The sequence below is a fragment of the Cyprinus carpio genome, chromosome B15 (assembly GCF_018340385.1).
Source record: "Cyprinus carpio isolate SPL01 chromosome B15, ASM1834038v1, whole genome shotgun sequence".
NCBI lineage: Eukaryota > Metazoa > Chordata > Actinopteri > Cypriniformes > Cyprinidae > Cyprinus > Cyprinus carpio.
In genome coordinates this window covers 23,272,724-23,295,572 of record NC_056611.1, presented here as the reverse complement: position 1 = coordinate 23,295,572, position 22,849 = coordinate 23,272,724, and the positions used below count along the sequence as shown (strand labels likewise).

At 36.3% G+C, this 22,849-nt stretch overlaps 2 protein-coding genes across 2 annotated transcripts; one reads left to right on the top strand and one right to left on the bottom strand.

Annotated features, from left to right (window-relative positions):
* The first annotated feature begins 224 nt into the window (after positions 1-224).
* Positions 225-6,478, top strand: si:dkey-23k10.2 (NACHT, LRR and PYD domains-containing protein 12). The gene is given in 13 exon segments (XM_042740074.1): positions 225-782; positions 941-999; positions 1,175-1,262; positions 1,453-1,518; positions 1,801-3,471; positions 3,740-3,913; positions 4,499-4,672; positions 4,786-4,959; positions 5,057-5,230; positions 5,311-5,484; positions 5,835-5,955; positions 5,958-6,010; positions 6,077-6,478. Coding segments are annotated over 11 exon segments (3,006 nt in total). The 5' UTR covers positions 225-782; positions 941-999; positions 1,175-1,233; the 3' UTR covers positions 6,273-6,478.
* A 10,938-nt stretch (positions 6,479-17,416) lies between these two features.
* Positions 17,417-22,070, bottom strand: gmnc (geminin coiled-coil domain containing). Its single transcript, XM_042739904.1, is given in 5 exon segments — positions 17,417-19,093; positions 19,970-20,104; positions 20,204-20,271; positions 20,552-20,723; positions 21,878-22,070. Coding segments are annotated over 5 exon segments (1,251 nt in total). The 5' UTR covers positions 21,953-22,070; the 3' UTR covers positions 17,417-18,292.
* Between the last annotated feature and the right edge of the window lie 779 nt (positions 22,071-22,849).

Sequence of the window (22,849 nt, the reverse complement as noted above, 5' to 3'; positions counted from 1 at the left end):
CGCAATGAAAGAAATTGTGTAGACCTAGGCTACATATTATTTTATCTGACATCGCCGTGACAAATGTTTACTGAATGACTGTAATTCGCAGGTGATCACAGGTGCTCTTTGGTGCTTTATTGAACAGGATTTAGCGGTAAATAGCGATTAATTAGTTTTAGTTAGTTTTTGGCCAATTTTATGTATGTAGATTTATTTAATGTTGTTTGTTGTTGAATAAGAAGCCTTGCGTTGCCTAACAAACTAACAAAGCTGAAACTGGTTTGTCAAGGATCCTCGTGATCTTCAGAGATGAGGGGGGTGATGTTGTGGGAGTTGTATAATGCATAAACGTTAGATTGGCTGGATTGGTGCAAATATCTCTTTTTATTATTATTATTAGCTTGATATCAAACAGTTATAGGTCACTTTTTTATCAAGGTGTTTCGAATTTAATTTTCATTTTTTGTTTCCTTAACCTGCAAAAACAATATGGTTCAGCCAGTCATTATTAACACTAAGTAGGTGTGAATTTAATGTTGTTTATTTACTGAAATAAGACATTCATTGAATCATTATTTGTTATTATTTATTTATTTATTATTTGTTAGCTTTATTTTTCTTTTTCCTTTAGATATGAATTTGGAATTTAAAAGAAGACTCGGTATCAGTTTATCTGCACAATAGACGTAGGCTACACAACTAGTTGGGCTACATGTTCTAACTTTTAACCTGACAAAACAACAATTGTTTTGAGAGACAACTAGTTTGCTTAAAAACAAAAAGGAATCGGAATGTTTACAGTACGTGAATTCTGTCCAGTATTTTGCATTACTTACATTTGTCGCTACTTTATGTTGTTTCTTAGGCTGGGATAGTCTGTTGGATGAATTAGGTTTCTGGTCATATTTTGACCATGTGGTTTACTTGCTACTACTCCTTTTATTTGGTTTATTTGCAGAATGATTGTAGCTGGAATGAGTTCTGAGCATGTGACCGAATACTGAGGCCCACTAATAAGTAAGCAAATAATGAATTAATGAATGCTTGGCTTATTGTATGGGTGGCAAGTAAACCCTCAGTTATTACTTTGTATTGATACTTTTAATTAATACATTGTAATAGCCAAATTTGTTTCTTACTTCATGTAATATTTAGTCTTTAGTCTGGTATCAGCATTTCTGTTTTCCTGAAGCACGTTCCAGAAGGGGAGATCAGATTTAAAAAGACCTGGTCTTTAGGAGACATCATTCAATGGATCAACTCAAGGTTAAAAAGCCCAGGTAAATGATCATGATCAAACTCCCTTAAAGTAGTTTTAAAAAACTTTGTTAGTCTTTAGTATTATGTAACAAAAATAAAGCTAAAATGTTTTATATCTCTCAATTGCACCTATTTCATTGTGCAGCACTTGGTTCTGAATGACAGGAAGATCCACTGAATTATTGTTGTAATGTCTCTGTTTCACTGCAGCTCTGAGCAGCAAGGGAGATCAGCATCTCCATGTCCTAGCCATGCGTCCATGAGGAGTGATGAGTGATGTGTAGATGTGTTATAGAGGGTTTTTAAGAGTTTTTTTATGTGTTGTTTTTTAAAAATATATTTTTAAAAAAATATGTGTTGTTTTATATTTTTTAAAATGTGTGTGTGTGTGTTTCTCTTCATCATTGTTACTATGAAATCCACCAAATTCACATTGTAATGTTTCTGTTTCACTGCAGCTCAGAGCATTATTAAATTATATTTAAATGATTAAATGGTCTGCTTTGTGAGTAATAAATGAGTTTAAAATGTATAACGTGATTTATTTTGATTTTCCAGTGCTGTCTCACCCCTTGATAAAATTCAAGAAGAAGTCCAATCAAATCTGAGGAGCAGATTTCAGTGTTTGTGTGAAGGGATATCAAGACAGAGTGACCTCATTCCTCTCAACGAGATCTACACTGAGCTCTACATCACAGAAGGTGGAAGTGGAGAGATCAATAATGAACATGAGATCAGATGGATTGAAACTGCATTTAGGAGAGGAACCAGAGATGATACACCAATCAACTTGAATGACATCTTCAAACTTTTACCTGGACAAGATCAACCCATCAGAACTGTGCTGACTAAAGGAGTCGCTGGCATTGGAGAAACAGTCTCTGTGCAGAAGTTCATTCTGGTCTGGGCTGAAGGGAAAGCGAATCAGGACGTCCACCTCATATTTTCACTTCCTTTTAGAGAGCTTAATTTATTGAAGAAACAAACATTCAATCTTCAAGATCTTCTGCAACTTTTAATGGGCACAAAACAACTTGAATTCTCTCCAAATGAATGTAAAATCATTTTCATCTTCGATGGTTTGGATGAGTGTCGTCTGTCTCTGGATTTTAACAACAGTGTGAGGATGTGTGATGTGACTGAATCAGCCTCTGTAGATGTGCTGCTGACAAACCTCATTGTGGGTAATCTGCTTCCCTCTGCTCTCATCTGGATCACCTCCAGACCAGCAGAAGCTGATCTCGTCCCTTCTAAGTGTGTCCATCGAGTGACAGAGGTGCGAGGCTTCAATGACCCTCAGAAGGAGGAATACTTCAGGAAGAGAATCAGTGATCAGATCCTGTCCAACAGAATCATCTCACACCTGAAGTCATCAAGGAGCCTGATCATTCAAATGAGAACTATGCATGAGAAGGCCTATGATAAGAACATTAAAGATATAGACATGGTTCTCAAACTGGGTAAACTAGCTTTTCAGCAGTTGGAGAAACGTAATCTGATCTTCTACAAGGAAGATCTTAAAGAATGTGGCATTGACGTACAAGAAGCGTCTGTGTACTCAGGATTGTGCACTCAGATCTTCAGAGAAGAATCAGGGCTGTTTCAGTGGAGAGTCTACTGTTTTGTTCATTTGAGTGTTCAGGAACATCTTGCAGCTTTATATGTGTACTTCTCATTTGTGAATCAAAATATAAATGTGATAGACCAACCTAGTCTTCTACCCAATGGTCTGATTTGTGTTAAACAAGGTTCGATATCAATATCTGACCTCTGTCAGAAAGTTGTAAGGAATGCTCTGCAGAGTACAAGTGGACATCTGGACCTTTTCCTTCGCTTCTTTCTGGGATTCTCACTGGAGTCCAATCAGATGCTCTTACGAGGCCTACTGACACAGATTGAAAGCAGCTCTGACAGCAAAGAGAGAATAGTTAATTACATAAAGCGGAAGATCAAAGAGAATCCATCTCCAGAGAAATCAATCAATCTGTTCCACTGCCTGAATAAACTGAACGATCATTCTCTAGTGGAGGAAATCCAGCATTACCTAAAATCAGGGTCAGAAAAAAAGACCACACTGACACCCTCACAGTGGTCAGCTATGGTCTTTGTATTGTTGACCTCAGGGCAAAAACTAGATGTATTTTTAAAGAAGTATGTTTGGCCACATGTCTTGCCAGATGAAAGTCTTCAAAGGCTACAACCAGTGCTTGAAGCATCCAGAACCGCAAAGTAAGTTGTGCCAGTAATAATTGTTAAAGTTTATGTATAATAAAAAAAATTATATAGTATAATATAATGGACAATATTCCTTTTTAGTCTTTATATTTATCTTGTTAGATTTTGCACAAGATTTTTCTGCATTAAATTATTTCAGTTAATCTAGAAGTTCAATTAATCTTAATTAAAACAGTGTAATCTAAATTACTGATGTAATTCCAGAATTAATCTACTCAATACTGTCTATACATGCTGGGATTTTTTTTTTTTTTTCCTGTAGTCTTGGTGATGATGACCTTACAAGAAAAAGCTATACCACTATAGTTTCTGTTCTTACATCAAAAACCTCATGTCTGAGAGAGTTGAACCTGGCTAAGAGTAATGTAAGTGATTCAGGACTTAAGCTACTCTGTGATGGCCTGCAAAATCCTCAATGTCTTTTGGAAACACTGAAGTAAGTTCCTCTTTTGTTTTAAATTTTTTTCTTCATTTTTATAGATTTGGTTTATTTACATAATTTATTGCAAAAATGAAATAATAATGTAGTAGTAAATGTAGTTCATGCTTAAGAAGACAAAATACACAGTTAAATGCAATCTATGAAAAAATCCTAATAGGCAAGTAATCATGTAAATTTACCTTCACTCTTAAAAATAAAGGTGCTTTAAAGGTTCTTCACAGCGATGCCAAAAAATAACCATTTTTGGTTCCAGAAAGAGCCATTCAGTAAAAGGTTCTTTAAAGAACCATCCCTTTCTTACCTTTTTATAATCGGAAGAACCTTCTTTTGCCACAAAGAACCTTTTTTGAAATAGAAAGTTTCTTCAGATGTTAAAGGCTCTTTATGGAACTATTTATACAAAAAGGTTCTTCTATGGCATCGTGAAGCAACTTTATTTTTAAGAGTGTTGTTTCAAGGCCCACATATCACCTGAAAAATGTATTGCAAAACTGACATTGAGAAGTCTTTAATGAAGAAACCTCTGGGTTTGTGTGTTTTTTTTTTTTTTTTTTTTTTTTTTTTTTTTTTTTTTTGCAGACTGGAGTTTTGTGATGTTTCTGATAAGGGTTGTAATTTCCTGGCTTTGGCTCTGCGATCAAACCCCTCACATCTAAAAGAGCTGGATCTGTCTGGAAATAAAATCACTAACTCCGGATTAAAGATTCTTTCTGCTGACTTACAGAATCCCCTTTGTAAACTTAAGAAACTGTGGTAAGATTACTTTTAAATGATCCTAAAATGCATATTTTGACATTTGGCTTTGTTTTGTTACAATAAAGAACTATGTGTCCATTAACCTAGATCTGATGCCATTTCCTCTGCAGGATTAGACTTTGTGGTGTCACAAGTGATGGTTGTGCATCTCTGGCTTTGGTTCTGAGATCGAACCACTCATATTTGAGAGGGCTGAATCTGTCTGGGAATACATTGGGAGATTCAGGAATAAAGAAGTTCGCTGAAGGACTAGAGAATCCTCACTGTAAACTGGAGATATTGAGGTAAGGTTATCTCACAGAGACTAATAGATGTACTGAGAGTCATAACTGACTCACACAGACACATTAATGAATAGTGTATGCTGTATATTTTCTGCAGGTTGAGGGATTGTGCTGTCACAGATGAAGGTTGTGCTGCTCTGGCTTCAGCTCTGAGATCAAACCCCTCACACCTGAGAGAACTGGATCTGTCCGGAAATAAATTTGGAGACACTGGATTGCAGAGGTTATCTGTTGATCTGGAGAATTCTGACTGTAATCTTGAGACGCTTAGGCAAGATTATCACTCACCACTGTCAAATAAATCCTTTGTTCCAAAGCTAGGAACAGAAATGATTGTAATTCTCTCAGCAGGTTAGACCATTGTGAATTCTCTAATGAGGGCTGTGCTGCTCTGGGTTCAGCTTTGAAATCAAACCCCTCACACCTGAGAGAACTGGATCTAGGTTGGAATAAACTAGGTGACTCAGGTGTGCAAGCAATTTTTTATGGTTTGAAGGATCCAAACTCTAAATTGGAAATTTTGCGGTAAGTAAATGTCAATTTATTTATTTATTTTTATACTGCAATCGGTCCACTGGTTTTCAATTCATCATTATCATCACAGAGAGAGCCATCATTCATGATAAACTTTTTACACAATTAGTTATTGTAGAGTGCATATAAATTGTGAATCTGGTGCTTTAATGAAAATACCTAATCCAGCTAATGATTATGTTGTTTAGCAAGAGCACAAAAGAGCTTTAAGGGGAATATAGTTTATTTGATACAACTTTATTTATTTTTACCAAAAAAAAAAAAAAAAAAAAAAAAACAATGTGTATAAAAATCAACAAAACTATTAAGATTTGTTTATTTTTTACTCTCTCTCTCTACAGACTGAGGAATTGCACAATTGCAGAGGAAGGTTGTGCTGCTCTGGCTTCAACATTGACATCAAACCCCTCACACCTGAGAGAACTGAATCTTTCTCAAAATAATCTAAAAAGCTTATGGATTATTATGTGTTATATTGCTCTCTGGAGATGTGTGAATGCATGCTCGAGATACTGCGGTAAGATCATTACTTTTGCTCCATATCTTCTCTGATAGGGTGACTGAAACAATCCTCCTTTTGCAGTTTGGAATATTGTGGTCTCACAGATGAGGGTTGTGCTGATCTGGCATCAGCTTTGAGATCGAACCCCTCACACCTGAGAGAACTGGATCTGTACATGAACAATCTAGGAGATTCGGGAATACAGCAGTTCTCTGCTATGATTAATGACCCCAACTATCAACTCCTAAAACTAAAGTATGGAAAACATCATTATTAGAGACCAGTATTTAAAGAAATGCACTTTTCTTATTCTTCTGCACTGAAATTATCATTATATATCTGAAAATGTAAAGAGATTAATTATGAGACCTTTAATTCCAGCTTCTTGAAGTCTTTGCACTTTAGACTGAGTTTTATTAAGTATTGAGTTAGCCTATTTAGTAGTGGTTCTCCAGTGACTCTTGTTGACACTAACCTTTGTCAGTTGCCTGGTTTTTATTGTTTATTGTGTTATTTTTTTTTTTACACTGGACAATGCTCCAGTGACTCTTGTTGACACTAACCTTTGTCAGTTAGCTAGATGCTATTGCACTTTGATTTTATTTTATTAACATTTGATTGTTTATGTTTCTTACCTATTTTGCAATTTTGTAAGGTTCTCTCAAAACATGAATTGTCTTTTGTGTCTATTAATTTCTTTATTTATAAGCTAAACTGATATGTGCAGAATGTGATTGTGTTAAAATTAATGTAGCCTATACAAAGTTGTAGGTCTCACAACACAATTTCTAGCAATATTGTTGACTTGATTGTGATTATTTTAGAATTTATGTAGTTGTAGGTCTCACTTAATGTGAGGATCCTGTTTATGGACTTCAGCTCGGCCTTTAAACACTACCATTCCAAACCTTCTCCTGCCTAAACTAACTCAGCTCTCTATGCCCACCTCCATATGTCAGTTTGCATCAGCAGCTTCTGCATCCAGACAGGCAGCAGCTAGTGAGGCTGGGAAATGATAAAATACACACACTCCAGCACTCGTACGATCAGCACTGGAGCTCCTCAGGGCTGCCTTCTCTCCCCCACTGCTCTTCTCCCGTACCACCAACGACCCTGCACATCTAATGACCCCTCTGTCAAGGTCCTGAAGTTTGGCAGATGACACCAGCCACTCAACTCAATGCCGGAGCGGCCTCATTCAGGACGATGACGAGTCTCTGCTTTACAGGGACAGGAGGTTAAAGAGCTGGCTATCTGGTGCAGTCTCAACAATCTGGAGCTCAAACACGCCTCAAAAACAGTGGCGTTGATTGTGGACTTCAGGAGAAACCCCCCTGCAATCCCCTCACTCACCATCATAGACAGCACTGTGACTGCAGTGGAGTCATTCAGATTCCTGGGCACCACTATCTCTCAGGACCTGAAGTGGGACATTCACATTGACTCAATTGTGAAAAAGGGACCCAGCAGAGGTTGTACTTCATTCGCCAGCTGAGGAAAATTCAACCTACCACAAGAGCTGCTGAAACAGTTCTACTCCGCCATCACTGAATCCATCCTCTGCACTTCTATAAACTGTCTGGTTCAGCTCAGCTACCAAATCTGACCTCAGAAGACTACAGAGGGTAGTCCCGGACTGCTGAGCAAATGACTGGTACAACCCTCCCTTCTATTCAAGAACTGTACTCATCCAGAGTGAGTAAAAGGGTTGGCAAAATCACTCTGGACCCCTCACATCCAGCACACTCCCTCTTTGCACTGTTGCCATCTGGTCGACGCTACAGAGAGCTCTGAGCACCAGACCGGCCAAACACAGGAACAGTTTCTTCCCTCAGGCAATCCATCTCATGAACACTTGACAATGACTGTGGAACACACAACACTATTTATACACACATACTTAGTCTACACTTCAATTTGTACATAATATACCTGTACATACAAAAACAGTCTATTGTAATATACCTGCACATACAATTGTCAATTTGTATATTGTTATTTCTTACTTGTTCGTTTTTTGTTCTGTTGCTGTCTCTCTGTTGCACTGCGGAGCTTCTGTCATGAAAACAAATTCCTCATATGTGTAAACATACCTGGCAATAAAGCTCATTCTGATTCTGATTCTGATGTTTTATGTTGTGTTAAAATTAATGTTGTGTGTAAAAAGTTGTGGGTATAAAGATAATTTTTATTGCAATATTGTTTTAACCAAAAAACAGATTTTTTTATATTATCCTCTTGCATTATCGACACACCTTTTTCCTATTTAACACTGTTGTCACAATCTGTATTGGAAAAACAATATATATAAATAAAGGTGACTTGACTTGACAAGCCAACATTGCATTTTAACTTAATCAAGTAAACCTGTGATCTTTTTATACACACCTACTGTACCACTAATATGTAGCTTACTAAAATATGTACTAACATATCTGAAAAGGACAGAACGTTATTCTGACCCTTATTGTCCTGCAGATGCTGGCAACTGTAGTGGAAGTGGAAGGATTGCTTTGAGCATTCAACAGTACAAAATTCCACCCGTTTCAAACTTAAAATACGTTTTTAATGATAATAATTTGTCTACATTTTTTAAATTGTAGTCCCGTTGCAGAGGATTGCTTTGAGCATTCAACAGTACAAAATTCCACCCTTGTGTTATTCTATGTTATTTACTTAATATGGTATGGTTATCTTACTTCTAATATTATGCATAATTATGAAAGAAAGCAATATACTGATCAATATGCCGAGTTATTCCCAAATGCTGGATGTCATGAAGAGGGTCGGATGTATAAAGGCCCTCCCATAGGGCAGTACTAGTAGTGTTGAACAGGACTGGACATATAAAAGACCTGGTAGTATTCCACTGAGTTGTATCTGTGAACTAAAATAACCTCTGAATTGCACCTGTGAACTAAAATAACCCAGTAGACTTTGGGTGATTTCCAAATGCTGACATCAGTAGTAAACCAGACTTGGGGGATGTCTCACGTGACCATAGCCAACCAATAGGGAGAGATTTTTTAATTGTTGATTTGGCCGAATTCCACCATTAAAAAAAATATACTAGGTGGACTGGTGATAAAGGGTGGCAAACCGGGCAGGCAGTGCCAATTAAAAACCGGAACTACCAAATAAGGTATAGAGATAAAGGTATAAAATGAGTGTGCGGCAGGCAGACAGAAGATTCAGATGCGGCGCCCGTTATCTCGGCTTTGTTGCTTTGAGTAATAAAGTCTATATTTTGACATCTGGAACTCTGTCTCCCAAGTCCTTATTAATCTGACTGAAGAAATTCATCATCACCCCCGAGACACGACAAGTGTTTGCCAACTAATTTTCATGGGAAGTTGCCAAACGAAGGTCGATTTGTTGCTAAAAGTTGCTCAATTACATTGTGATGTCATTGTGCAATGACGTCATCACATAATCAGACGCAAAATTGTCACCATCAAATCTCAGCAAAAAATACATTTTATAAAATGTTCATTTCGATTTGTTCATAAAAAAAAATATAAATTTTCTGGATTGATTTTTCACAGGTTTTTTTTACCTGCATTTTAAATTACGCATTGCATTTTATGTTTTTGGTTTACAGGTTACAACGGATTATGAATAATGGATAAAGTCCTGGAAAATTACTACCTTTTCCATTTTTCTAGATCAAGAATCACAGGGACAAGCTACTAACTGACAAGGCGTATCATAATAAGTGTGTTCGACTTGAAGCAGCGCTTTGCAGACCAATCGGTTTTTGACGTCAAAGCACTGTGAAAGCGATTTGAAATCATGCTGATCCGTCTGCAATCTATTAGCTCTCACGCTACTTTATTGTGTTTTACGGTTATGTCTTAGAAGCGCCGCTTCAAGTCGAACACACCTAATTATTACTGAACGTCATACACCGATCGGTAACTTAATTCAAGTGATGTGTGTACTGCTAGGGATCTTTGGTTTCCTCTTTTTGTCTAATTTAGATGGAAAATGTGTCACTTATCAAAAGTTGCTAAAAGTTGCCAAATAATTTTATTTTTTTATAAAATTTGTTGCTATGTGCTTTTGTAAGAAAAAGTTGCTAGGGTAATCTGAAAAGTTGCTTAATCTACTAGCAATCAAGTAACTACTGCCACCTAGTGTCTGCATCCTGTTAGCGCAGTTTAAAAAAAAAAAAAAACACACAAAATCAGGGAAAATCTTAACCGAAAGGACCCTACTGAAGACTGCTTGAATTAACCAGCCAACCAGTGTTACCAATTTAGAAATTTTGTTGCTAGATTTAGCAACTTTTCAGCTTACCCTAGCAACTTTTTCTTACAAAAGCACCTAGCAACAAATTTAGCTATTTTGTTTTTATTTTTATTTTTTTTTGGCAACTTTGGCCACTTTTGATAAGTGACTCAAACGATAAAAAGACACATTTTCCATCTAAATTAGACAAAAAGAGGAAACCAAAGATCCCTAGCAGTACACACATCACTTGAATTAAGTTAACTGTTATTTAATAATATTAATAATAATAATTAGGTGTGTTTGACTTGAAGCGGCGCTGCGCAGACCGATCGGTGTATGACATCAAAGTAGCGTGAGATTTAATAGATTGCAGACGGATCAGCATGATTTCAAATCGCTTTCACACTGCTTTGACGTCAAAAACCGATTGGTCTGCAAAGCGCTGCTTCAAGTCGAACACACTTATTATGATACGCCTTGTCAGTTTAGTAGCTTGTCCCTGTGATTGTTGATCTAGAAAAATGAAAAGGTAGTAATTTTCCAGGACTTTATCCATTATTCATAATCCGTTGTAACCCTGTAAACAGAAAAACATAAAATACAATGCGTAATTTAAAATGCAGGTAAAAAACCTGTGAAAAATCAATCCAGAAAATTCCTTCTTATAGTAGACTATTTTTTTACAGACATTTCTTAGAGTGTAGCAAGCTAACAAACTACTAATACACTGCTTAAAACTAGAATTGTTCAGAATGTGTAGTTTTAATATATATATATTATATATATATATATATATATATATATATATATATATATATATATATATATATATAAATTGTAATTGTTCAAAATGTGTAAGTGTTCAATAGCATAATCCTAATTTAATATTGCATTTAAAAAATAGTTATTTATATTTTTTATATATATTATATTTAAAGAGGAATTTACTTCTGGGAAGTCAAGTAACCTACCACTTTGGTCCACAAAAAACAAATAAATATATAGTAATATAATTATAATATGTATATAATACCAAATTTGTAATTTAAAATGTGACGTTTAATTCAACGTGTTACTTTATTTAAATGATTTGTGAATTTTCCCAGCAATTTCTGGTTTCTAATTGTTTCTACAACCAACGTTCAGTGTAGACATCGCTTGAGACAATTCCACATAATTCCACTAGAGGGAGACATCGCTTGAGACAATTCCACATAATTCCACTAGAGGGAGCAGTTATATCTGTCGTAAGTGCAACTTCACTCTACGTGACTATAAACTGTACAAAGACAACAGCCCTGTACAATCAGTAATCATTTATTTGTTTTCATGATGCTGATATTTAGGTTGAGATCTAAGTAAATTTGTGTCATTTGAATCTAGCTGTAACGTTAGACATGACTGAGGATGTTTATTGGTTGCAAAGGATTAGCAGCATAAACTGTGTAAACAGCTGAGGAGCAGGTTATATTATTATTACATGTATGTATGCATATATGTGTTGAATAAGACAGGTGCATGTTGGCAACCTTAAGCAGACGTGAGTTAAGGATTATTAAGATCAAAGTCTTTTGGTCATAATAGTTGGATAGATAGATAGGATATATTTTTTTGTTTTTTTGTTTTATTATTTTGTTAGTAGTTTAGTAGTATTGTTGAAGTTAGTCTAAGAAGCATCACACAAACACACTCAGATCAATGCATGCCTTATCATTGTTTAGTAAAATGATTATTCAAAATATTTTTTTTTTTCCTGAGGCTCTTGGTTTGCATCTGTTTCCTCTCTTCTTTCCTCCTCTCTGCTAATCAAGACCTATAAATGTTTATTGGAGTATTGAATGCTTGTGTGTGTGTGTGTGTGTGTGTGTGTGTGTGTGTGTGTGTGTGTGTGTGTGTGTGTGTGTGTGTCTCTGTGTGCACCTGCATGCATTTAATTACTTGCAACTTGCAATACCAACATATTTGTCCCATCATGATCTCTGTAACATTTATCCCATGGGACTCTCTGTACAGATTTATGAGCATGTCTTTTAGGTACAGTGAAAGCTGAGTGAACAGCAGCGACTCATCTAAACGAAATGTGATAACATCCAGGGTTTATAAAACCAGTGAACATCAGTGTGACATACATGTTTTAGCTGAATTGTCTGCATGTCCTAGGTTTTAATTTGTATTAACAGATAACTTTTTGTTATCTATAGGTTGCATTAAAACACTACCTTCATTTATTTTTGCTACTTTTTAAATGGCTTTTATTTAATTATTATTAACAGATAACTTTTTGTTATCTATAGGTTGCATTAAAACACTACCTTCATTCGAGATTAACATCTATATTTTTATACAATTCTGACTGGCAAAGTGTCATTTCCACTATGACAAACATGTTTGCACCAATAAGTTTTTTCAAAAGTTCTTATTTACCAGTGAAGATCATGATTCATTTAGCATGCACAAGACTTGAAGGTAAATTTCTAAGTTAACATTTCCAAACAACACAAGACTCTATAAATAATTCAAAAAGTGTGAAAATATTTAAGAATTAAGTGTATAAGTAGGCTAATGTATTCTGGACACATAAAATGCTAATGTTAGCTGTGAAATTAGCATTAGCAAAACAAAGGGTTGAGTCATTTTTTTTTCATCCAAATATTTAGCTGTGAAATTAGCATTAGCAAAACAAAGGGTTGAGTCATTTTTTTTTCATCCAAATATTTTTTGTTCATAGAATTTGTTCATAGTTATTTTTGTTAATAAAATGATGTGTGTTGTTTGTATTTGATTTATATATTTATTTTTCTAAGCAAACATATAAAGCAAACTTGCTTTGTGAGATAAACTTGTGTGTTTATATTTTCATATTTGAGTCTTAATAGTGTTTGATTGTGGTTGATAGTTGATATAAGCTTCCACTATTGTGCAATTCGGCAGTTAAGGATGAACGTTGATTGACAGCTCAATGGTTAAGGACTGATGATCAAGGCTGCAAATGTCTTTCTGCAGCCAATCATTGACTACAATGATGAAGTCCTCTGTTGTACAATGACACTTTCTTACTTTTTAAATGTGATATTTTATTTGTCCATGCAATAGGCCTATCAGTGGCTGTAAGAATTTAATTGTTTGTATTTTCCGAATATGTGGTGCGATATGAGCTCTCCAGCTGCATGAGGGGTCAAGTAATCACATTAATGTTGTCACATCACATTCCAGACAGACACACTTGCCACGCGACAGCAGCAACACGATCCTCGGAGCGGAACACTACACACACACACACACAAACACAATAGTTTAACTGCTCTCGGTCACGCTTTCTCCGCGCGTTTCATTATATTACAGCTACACCTCAGTGTGTTTTGTGTTGTCACCTAAACGCCTCCATCTTCCACCAACGCAATGTCTTTCTCTTTCTTTCCCTCGCCTGTCTGAACTTCTGCTAATCAAAGTGATGTTTTATATTCTGTAGCTAGTAAAAGTAGGATCGCCTTATTTCAAAGTTTGCTGGTTGCATATATGTGTGTTGCTGCATCAAATAGGTGGTTTTGTGAGCCGGACACTTAAAGGGATACTCCACCCCAAAATAAAAACTTTATTCATTATTCCACTTAACAGTCTCATTCCAAACCCTCTAAAAGCTTCGTTCATCTTCTGGATCATCCGTTTAAGATATTTTGGATGAAAACCTGGAGGCCTGTGACTGTCCCATTGACTGCCAGAAAACATAACAGTGTCAAGGCGCTTACAAAAGGTATGAAAGTCATAGTCATAATAACCATCTACCACTCTGATGTGCAGATCTGTGTTATATGAAATGACGGGAACACTTTTTTGCAAGTGAAGAAAACAAAAATAACGACTTTATTCAACAATTCCTTTACAGTGGCTCTGTGTATGGGATAGTCACAGGCCTCTTCTGTTTCATCTGTGCCACAAGGATGCGCTCTTTATATTTGCTTTGATTTGAACGAAAAAGCAGCACATCCTTGTGGCGCTTACAAAACATGTAACAACATTGAATAATGACAATATTTTCATTTTGGGGTGGAGTATCCCTTTAATGGTTATGTTCAAATAACATACTAAAATATTAGGTACATTATTTCTGATGCTTAAGTATATTTGTATTTTTTTATCGACAGTGCATCAGTACACTACAAATGAGAAAAACAAAACAGAAAAACAAGACAGAAACTTCCATTTTAGCATAGAAAATATGCATCTTCCAATACAATAAATAAATAAAATGTCTTTCTTTACACACACACATTTCCATGCATCAAATTTTTGAAATATCAAAATAAATATAAAAAATAAGAACAATAACAGAAAATAACTTTTACTTAGCCCCAAAGTACTTTGTTTTTGCAAAATGTAATTAAATATGCAAAATTTATATATAAGATAATATCAGGATGCCATTAACTGATTTAATATGATAAGGTAACATGTCAACATTCATTATGGAATAATGCATACTGTTTTTATGTATCATACAGGTATCATGCAGTGTATGTTGTGTAGTGTTCAGTGTGTGCTATTTTGAACATAGCCATAGTCCTATTCAATATGTCTCTTAAACTGAGGATAACTTTTAACCAGGGCTATGTTCAGAATAGCATAATACTCTTACTATTACTCAGAATATAGTATGAGTACTGTGTACAGGATATGAATGTATTGAAACCAGTGTGTAGTATTTATCACAGCACACTACACTGAATACTGGGTCCCACAATGTACCAGTGTTTCACTTACTAAACAGAGAAAAAAAAAGGATAAATCACAGCAATATTTGAAGATATTTTACAACTGCAGCTATAGTTTACAGTGTACAGTTACTCAAGCTTCACAACCATAGAAACACATTAACTATCACATCGAGCAGAGCAGCATTCCGGCATACTCTCTCTACCTTATACATGATGTATTACTTCAGGCCTATTAGAGATCAAGATAACAAGGCTTCCTTAATTAGAGAGGCACACACGGCCTGCTTAAACATTAACTTTATCTCTATTGCGTATTCTCCCAATGTCTAACACCTACACCAACTTTGTAAAGATACAGGTATGATTTATTTTTTGCTTATGCTCGAACATATAAGCATAGCTGTTGTTTCTGAATTAGTTTGCCTCACAATAGTTACCAGTGTTTGGGGTAAAGTATTACAAGTAACATGAATCATGTAATCAGATTACTTTTTTTCAAGTAACTAAAGTAATGCATTATTTTTAAATTTACAATGAAATATCTGAGTTACTTTTTCAAATAAGTAATGCCAGTTACTTTGTTTTCCCATTGATCACTGACACCTTTCCTGTCCCCATGTTGAGAGAAAATGGGAGTGACATGCAGACAAAGAGACAATTTCTTCAGCTGGAGGGTTATTAATAAAAAATTTGGTGTGAAAGGGCTTTTTGTTATTAAAAAAACAAACAAGCAACCCCACCACAGGTGACAAAAAAAGTAAAGCAAAAGTAATGTAATGCATTACTTTCCATAAAAAGCAGCTAAGTTACTTTCTTATGGAGTAATGCAATATTGTAATGCATTATTTTTTAAAGTAACTTTCCCCAGCAGGATAGCTACTTGATATTGAACTTTGATCCCAGGAGATGTAGAACAGTTTATTTATATTCTGTTAGCCAAAGGGGAAACCCATATTAGTTTGACAACATAATCTGAAGTAGTAATACTAATAGTTTTTTTTTCTATTAATACTCATAATACTTTTTGTACAAAGGTTGATAAAGTGTAAATGGTGTTCTTGGTTATAATAGTAGTGGTGCAAGGAACAGCTAGTAGACAATAATGAATAACCATCAATAGCCATCATGTGTGGTTTACCTAACTATAATTTGGGGGTGTTTGAATTACCCCAAGATAGGTCTTGTACTTATAACATAATGTTTATTTGATAAAAAGATGCAAAGGTTTACTTTTAGGTATTGGGTTTGTCATAGTGTATTATATTTTAACACCTGTTCTTCTGTATTTGTGTGAATTTTATAGAGGCCTGCTGTTAATGTTACACCTCTCTGTCTTACCTAGTTAACCAGAGGCTTTCTTCAGGAATTTGTTTAAAATCAATCTAGAATACCCATAATGATATACTTTTTATTTACATTTCTTTTTATCTTTTTGTTTTTTAGGCAGCTTGTAATGAAATGATCCCACATAACTGCATAACATTCAAAAATTGACCATCCTTTGGTTTCCAGTCTCTGGACGCTGGAATGATTACATCCAAATGTGAACACACCTTTATTCACTCCATCTTAGCAAACAAACTGTGAAGGTACCTAGACCTTAGCCTAGGCAATCAGACTAGTGTCCCTTTCATTGTATAGAGTGATGGAAATTTTTCTGGGCCAAACCGAAAGTAAGCATCACCCTGGTTCCCTCAACAAAAACTCAATAGGACTGTTCCATTGGCTTTTGAATGATTGCAGATAATAATCTCTGTAACCATTGTTCATGATTCTTACACATTTTTTCACCATGGCAGACTTCACAAATGAATACAACTTTCATGAATTATGTAGCCAAAATACAAAAGTTTACCTGTTTGGCATGATGTCGTTTAATGTCCCTGACAACCTCTTTAGTTCCTTTTAGAGACTTGTTAGCATTACTGATGAATTTTATGTTGCAGAGTAAAACAGGAAAATATCTTAAGCTTGCGTTAATCACAAACTTTATTTTGGCATTTAAAAGCCAAAAACCCCTTCAAAAAACATTGGCTTCAGGACGATGAAACCAGAAGTGCTAAAATGCAAACTTGTTTCTGGGTTTTGGTCTTAAAAAAAAAAAAATAATATAAAAAAATGATCACTACAGCACTCTATTTTCCATTGAACTGAATGTCCAAAACACTTGTATTGAATGGGAACAAGCAATTGTTTAATCTAAAATACGAAATATGCAAACATATGTATGTTTTATGTATACTTTTGAATTGCAGTTTCCGAATTAGGTCATTGTTATTCTTTTACCTACAACCTGTCGGTTGTTTAATAGAACCTACCAAATTCTCTTTTTGTCACCCCCCAGCCATGTATCATCTCCTTTTCCTTGTTCTTTCACCTGTACCCATTATTTTCCAGGCTCCTGTACCTCTCAAGGTGCTCTTTTCTGTCAACCTCTCAATCTGGAGGCCATCTGCAGGGGGCTTAACCGTGTCATTAGAGATAGACCACTCACCCTGGCTTCTCCATGGCTAACTCCAGGCCCAAACTTTCCCTGCCATCCCCAGCTCCCTGAGGGCAGAGCAGAGAGTAAGAGGCTAGGCAGAGGGGAGGGATAGAGGGGTGTAAGTATCCCATGTAAGACCCCCATGGGGGTCTCAGACCTGCGGGGCGGATCAGGGAGGAAGTCTCCCTCGAGACCGGCCGGCCCTCTCTTTTGTCTCGCAGTGGCGGGAGAATGGAGAAGACGTACCGGAGAGAAACAGAGGGAGGGAAAGTGATAGGGGAAGGAGGGAAGGAAAGCGGGACAGCTGTGGGAATGACAGGTTAGGGCTAACGGCATAGCACGATAAGATTTGGGACTCGCCACGTTGATACTTGTAATGCGTCAGGTCACAATTAAAGAGACAATTATTCTGTTACGGTGAGCTATTATTTTCAATAGAAGACATATGCAAACTGTATATAATCCAGGTGTCTTAAAGCGAGTGACATATGCTGTGTTTGTGTATTAGTTAGCGTTGTAACATCAAGGGTGGTGACAATGTTAATTCAAGGGTTGAATCTTTATGTTTTCTTTTACAATTTGAAACTTAAAAAAAGGAAACATTTATTTTGTAAAAAGGGTGATTTTAATGAATTCAGTCATAATCCTGCATCTAATATCAAAGCCTTTCAATCACAATGAATAAAAAACCAAAATATAAATTCATGACTTAATATCACAAAGCTATCAAAATATATAATATATAACCCGTAGAAGTGTAGTTGTTGTGTTTCTTGTAAATATGAGGCAAGTTGGGTTATCAATCCTCAAAAATGGCAAAAAAAAAAAAGTTTTTTTTTTTCCCAACAAAATCCTTAAAAAATGTCTCTAGGAACATTGTTTAGGAACCCAGGTGAAGTTCCATCCCCCTTGTGCGTCTCTGCGTGTGAAAGCTTGTCCTTGAGGGAAACTGTGCGTCTTCACACTGTTTTGTGGACTTAGTGACATGCTAAATGCCAAGTCTGTCCTGCTACGGGACATACGAGGTGTGGAGAAAAGTTGACTGTCGCCCCCTGGTGGACTGGAGGAACCACAGGCTGGTGTGTTGTAGTATGGACCAGGGCTTACGTCCTGGGGATGATATGGAGTGGAGGCGGCTCGTGGGGGTGTGAAGTGTTGCACGGTGGTCATTGCTGATGGAGAGCTGACCAGTGACTCTTTAGATGTGATGGTGTAGAGAGCTGAGGGGTCTAGGGTTGAATAATCAGAACCCAAGCTCTGAGAGGTGCTGTAGCCGCTGGAGGTGTCCAGACTGCAGTTGCTGGATGAGTCTACGATGTTGCTGTATTCGCAGCGTGTCTCGGCATTAGGGCTGAAGCCGACTGCATTATCTACATTTGTCGTACAGTAAGGAGCTTCTGTAGGAAATGGACAGCTGAAAGAAGGGGTGCTGAAACTGCGTTCTGGGTCAACGGTGTTCTCGTCCTGCAGGCCTAGAGTCTCTAGTATCCATGAGTCTAGAGGTGGAGTGGCCACCAGCTCTTCAGCGGAGCAGAACTCCAAAGAAAGATTGCGGCATGTCCGCTTTCCCTCACCGCTATGAAGCAACTGGCTCAGGTTCCGGAAATCACCATGAGTTCTTTTTCGATGTCTTGAACCATCCGGAACATTGCAGTTAGAAAGGAGTTTCTGCAATTTGTGGGAAAGAGAATGTAAGAGTTGATTATAAATGTATTTTGAGGAAAGATCTGACATGAGCGACAGTACAGGGCTGTTCACGCCAAAAACAATAACTATATTAGCATCCACACCAATGCATGATAGTGGATTCTGATTGGCTGTCAGCGTATAGTTATCATCCTTGGTGTGAATGGCCCTTAAAGGGTTAGTTCAACTAAAAATTTAAATTCTGACATTAATTACTCACCCTCATGCCATTCCAACTTGTAAGATCTTCAGTAAGATCTTTGGTGTTTGGATTAAGATTTTTTTTATTTTTTATGAGATCTTTGTGATTTTTGATAGTGAGCAACACAACTACCACATTCAAGGCCCAGAAAAGTACTGTAGTAAGGACTTTGTTAAAATAGTCCATGTGACATCAGTGGTACAAACTGTAATTTTACAAAGCTACGAGAATACTTTTTGTGCACAGAGAGAACTCTTCTCTTCCCTGTCAGTCTTCAGTTCGCAGTTATGACAATACCATGATATATCAGTGTGCATTCCTCTGAAGAGAAGAAATCGTTGAATAAAGTCATTATTTTTGTTTTCTTTGTGCACAAAAATAGTTTGGTAAAAAAATAAAAAACAGTTGAAACTGATGTCACATGGACTATTTTAACTATTTCCTTACTACCTTTCTGAGCCTTAAATGCGTTAGTTGTGTTAGGCAGGGTCAGAAAGCTCTCGGATTTCATCAAAAATATCTTAATTTGTGTTCTGAAGATGAACGAAGGTTAATGACAGAATTTTCATTTTTGGGTGAACTAATCCTTTAAGAATTTTCACCCATTTTCACTTGTCAGATAGATAGATAGATAGATAGATAGATAGATTTGTTACCTTAGATTTTTCCTCTAAAGTCTTCACATATGATGAGTTTAAAAACTCTTTGAGCTTGCTGTTCTCTTCTTGCAGTCTGGCCAGCTCTTCTTCTCTTTGCATTAGGGTGTCTTGGAGCTTTATGGGAAATAAAATGTTACCGCAGTCATTTAGGGTGTCTTGGAGCTTTATGGGAAATAAAATGTTACCGCAGTCATTGGTTGAGTAATATCTATATTAAAATCTATATTTGATCTATGGTGACAGTTGGTCAGGCCAGGTGGGTCGATGTCCCAGTCCATGCTCAGACACAGGCAGTGCATCTAAAACAAACAGTACATTTAATACACAGCTCGTTATCCTGATAAGTAATGTTCTAACAATGTGAGATAAAAAAATAAAAAAACATCAATGAAATAAATAGGCTACTTTAAAAACAAAAGAAAGAGCCCAAAAGAACTAACACTTTGGAGGTGGCCAGATACTCCACAGTCTATTGCTACTCTAACAAAACGTGAAGAAAAAATCCCAGATGGAAAAATTCCAGTTTGTCAAGGCGGGAAGCCTCTCGCGCCGCTGATCCCGGCATATTTCAGGACTTACCCCGCCGCGGCGGCTCGTGCTGGCTGGAAGCGTTGTCCAGGGGACCGGCGTCCCAGAGGGAGACGAGCGTTGCTGTGGAAACGTCAACACTACCGTCAACTGACGTCGAGGCGGAGAAGTCGTAGCGCTGCCCTCCTGCAAAGCTCAGATCTTGGCAGGACAGCATGGTGCTCTACAAATCCCATCATAACAGGGCGAGACAGTTATTTAACTTTTTATTATTTTGAATAAAAAATTAAGAGTATTTAAGCATGTCAAGACCACGTTAAAAATGGAAACAAACACCAAAAATAAAATAAAATAAATAAATAATAATAATAATAATAAATAAAAGTCATTCAAACTAGGCATTATGTGACATAAATTGCTTCATTACGTCTTGCAAGCAACTTTTCCTTTAGGAACTGAAAACTTAATAATAATCATTACAAAAATAAATTAAATACCAATTATAGAGATTCAGCTTATCACGTTATGGCTATTGACATTTTAAGGGACTTTCTGTCATTTCCTCAATCTGCTGAAGTTGAAGTTCGTCTTGCGCAATCAGTTTGTATTTTGGCGCCCCAAGGACCTAAACGTCAGCTATCTGAACTTTTAAAATAACTTTTTTTTTTGTTATTACCTGCGATATAAAATGTTTCGTAAATGGTAAACAGTGACAGTATTTTTGTTTTGTCTATGCAGCAGTACGGATCCTAGCGGAAAGCTCTCGAGAATGGTTTTTTTTTTTGTTATTTTTGTTTTGTCTATAAATGACTTCTAGTGAGCTTCAACTAACTAGTAATTTAACTTCTGTGGGTGCTGAACTGTTGTTTGAAAACGCTGCTATGTTATGCAAATTGTTTTTAAACTCTTTATATCTCAACCTGCAGTGAAAAGCTATTTGCATTTTTATTTAATAACCCTTTTATTTAATATGTGCTTAATAACTGATTAATCCAATTTAATGTCTTTAAAAAAATCATTATCAATTTATGTAAACAAATTATTCTGTCAGGATAAATGAATGGAAAAGGATGTTATATTGACGAAAACGTGCAACTGCAACAATTGCAAAAACTCGTGTTTTCAATAATTTATTGAAACTGGCATCCATTCCATGCATATGCCCCACAGTACCCACGTGTTGCACTGACTGCAACAACCTGCTCTCCTTTCAATGGCTTATCATTGGCGCTGACATTGCTTTGTAAACAGTGACAGTATTTTTGTTTTGTCTATAAAGCAGTACGGATCCTAGCGGAAAGCTCTCGAGCTTTCGCACATGGCACTCGTAGACCCAATAAAACTCCAATGCACAGGTGCATAATCAGAAGCACTTACCAGTTTTGGGGCAGGGTGACTCGGGTAGGTGCGAGCTCTCCAAAGACCTAGAGAAGCAAGTGCGCAAAACTTCATTCGAATTGCTTTGACACTCGCTCTCCAGAGTGCAGCTGCAACCTGATTCGGTGTGAAGCTGTCAGACTGATGACGCGACGCGTTCAACTGTTGGATCGCAGATGCGCAATGAGCGAGTGCTCGAGCAGAAGGCAGTGCGCGTGGTTTCTTCAGCTTAAGAGGCGTGATTGTACTAATGCGCGATTTTATTGCTTTGGGATGGAGAGGTAGATGGTTTCTCTGCGCATCTGGCTGCTGCGCGCTGTACAATGGGTTAATGTATAATTACTCAACTGATAGTTTAGAAGCATGATGAATTAATTTAACCAAACGAGCTAAAGGACATGTTCATGACCCCTTCTCACAGAGTTAAATGAAAGGTGCATACCACAGAGTGACACATTAACATACTTTTGAGCATTTCTGTCAGCCTGTGTTTTTTTCAAAGAACTGAAAGATTATCATTGTAATGCTCACGTGGGTTTTTGTACTTTGCACTTGATTGGGAAGACATCACCAAATTATATATATATATATATATATATATATATATATATATATATATATATATATATATATATATATATATATATATATATAATTAAAGGGTGTGTGTGTATATATATATATGTATATATATAATTCCATATATAAAATATAGGCTATTTATTTATTTTTTTTACATAATGTTCATATTAATTTTAATCAATATTAACAAAAAAAAGTAATATTTGAAACTTTATATTATACTATATATTTATCCCTGATGTCAGGGATAACTAACTTAATTAAGGGGTGATATTTGCATCCTGGAATTAGTTTTTAGGAGGGTTTATACTGGTTTTTACCTGTTATTAGGGTTCATTTATAAATAAAGTGTTTTACCTGTTATGGGTGGGGGGTTTCCCCCTAAATTTT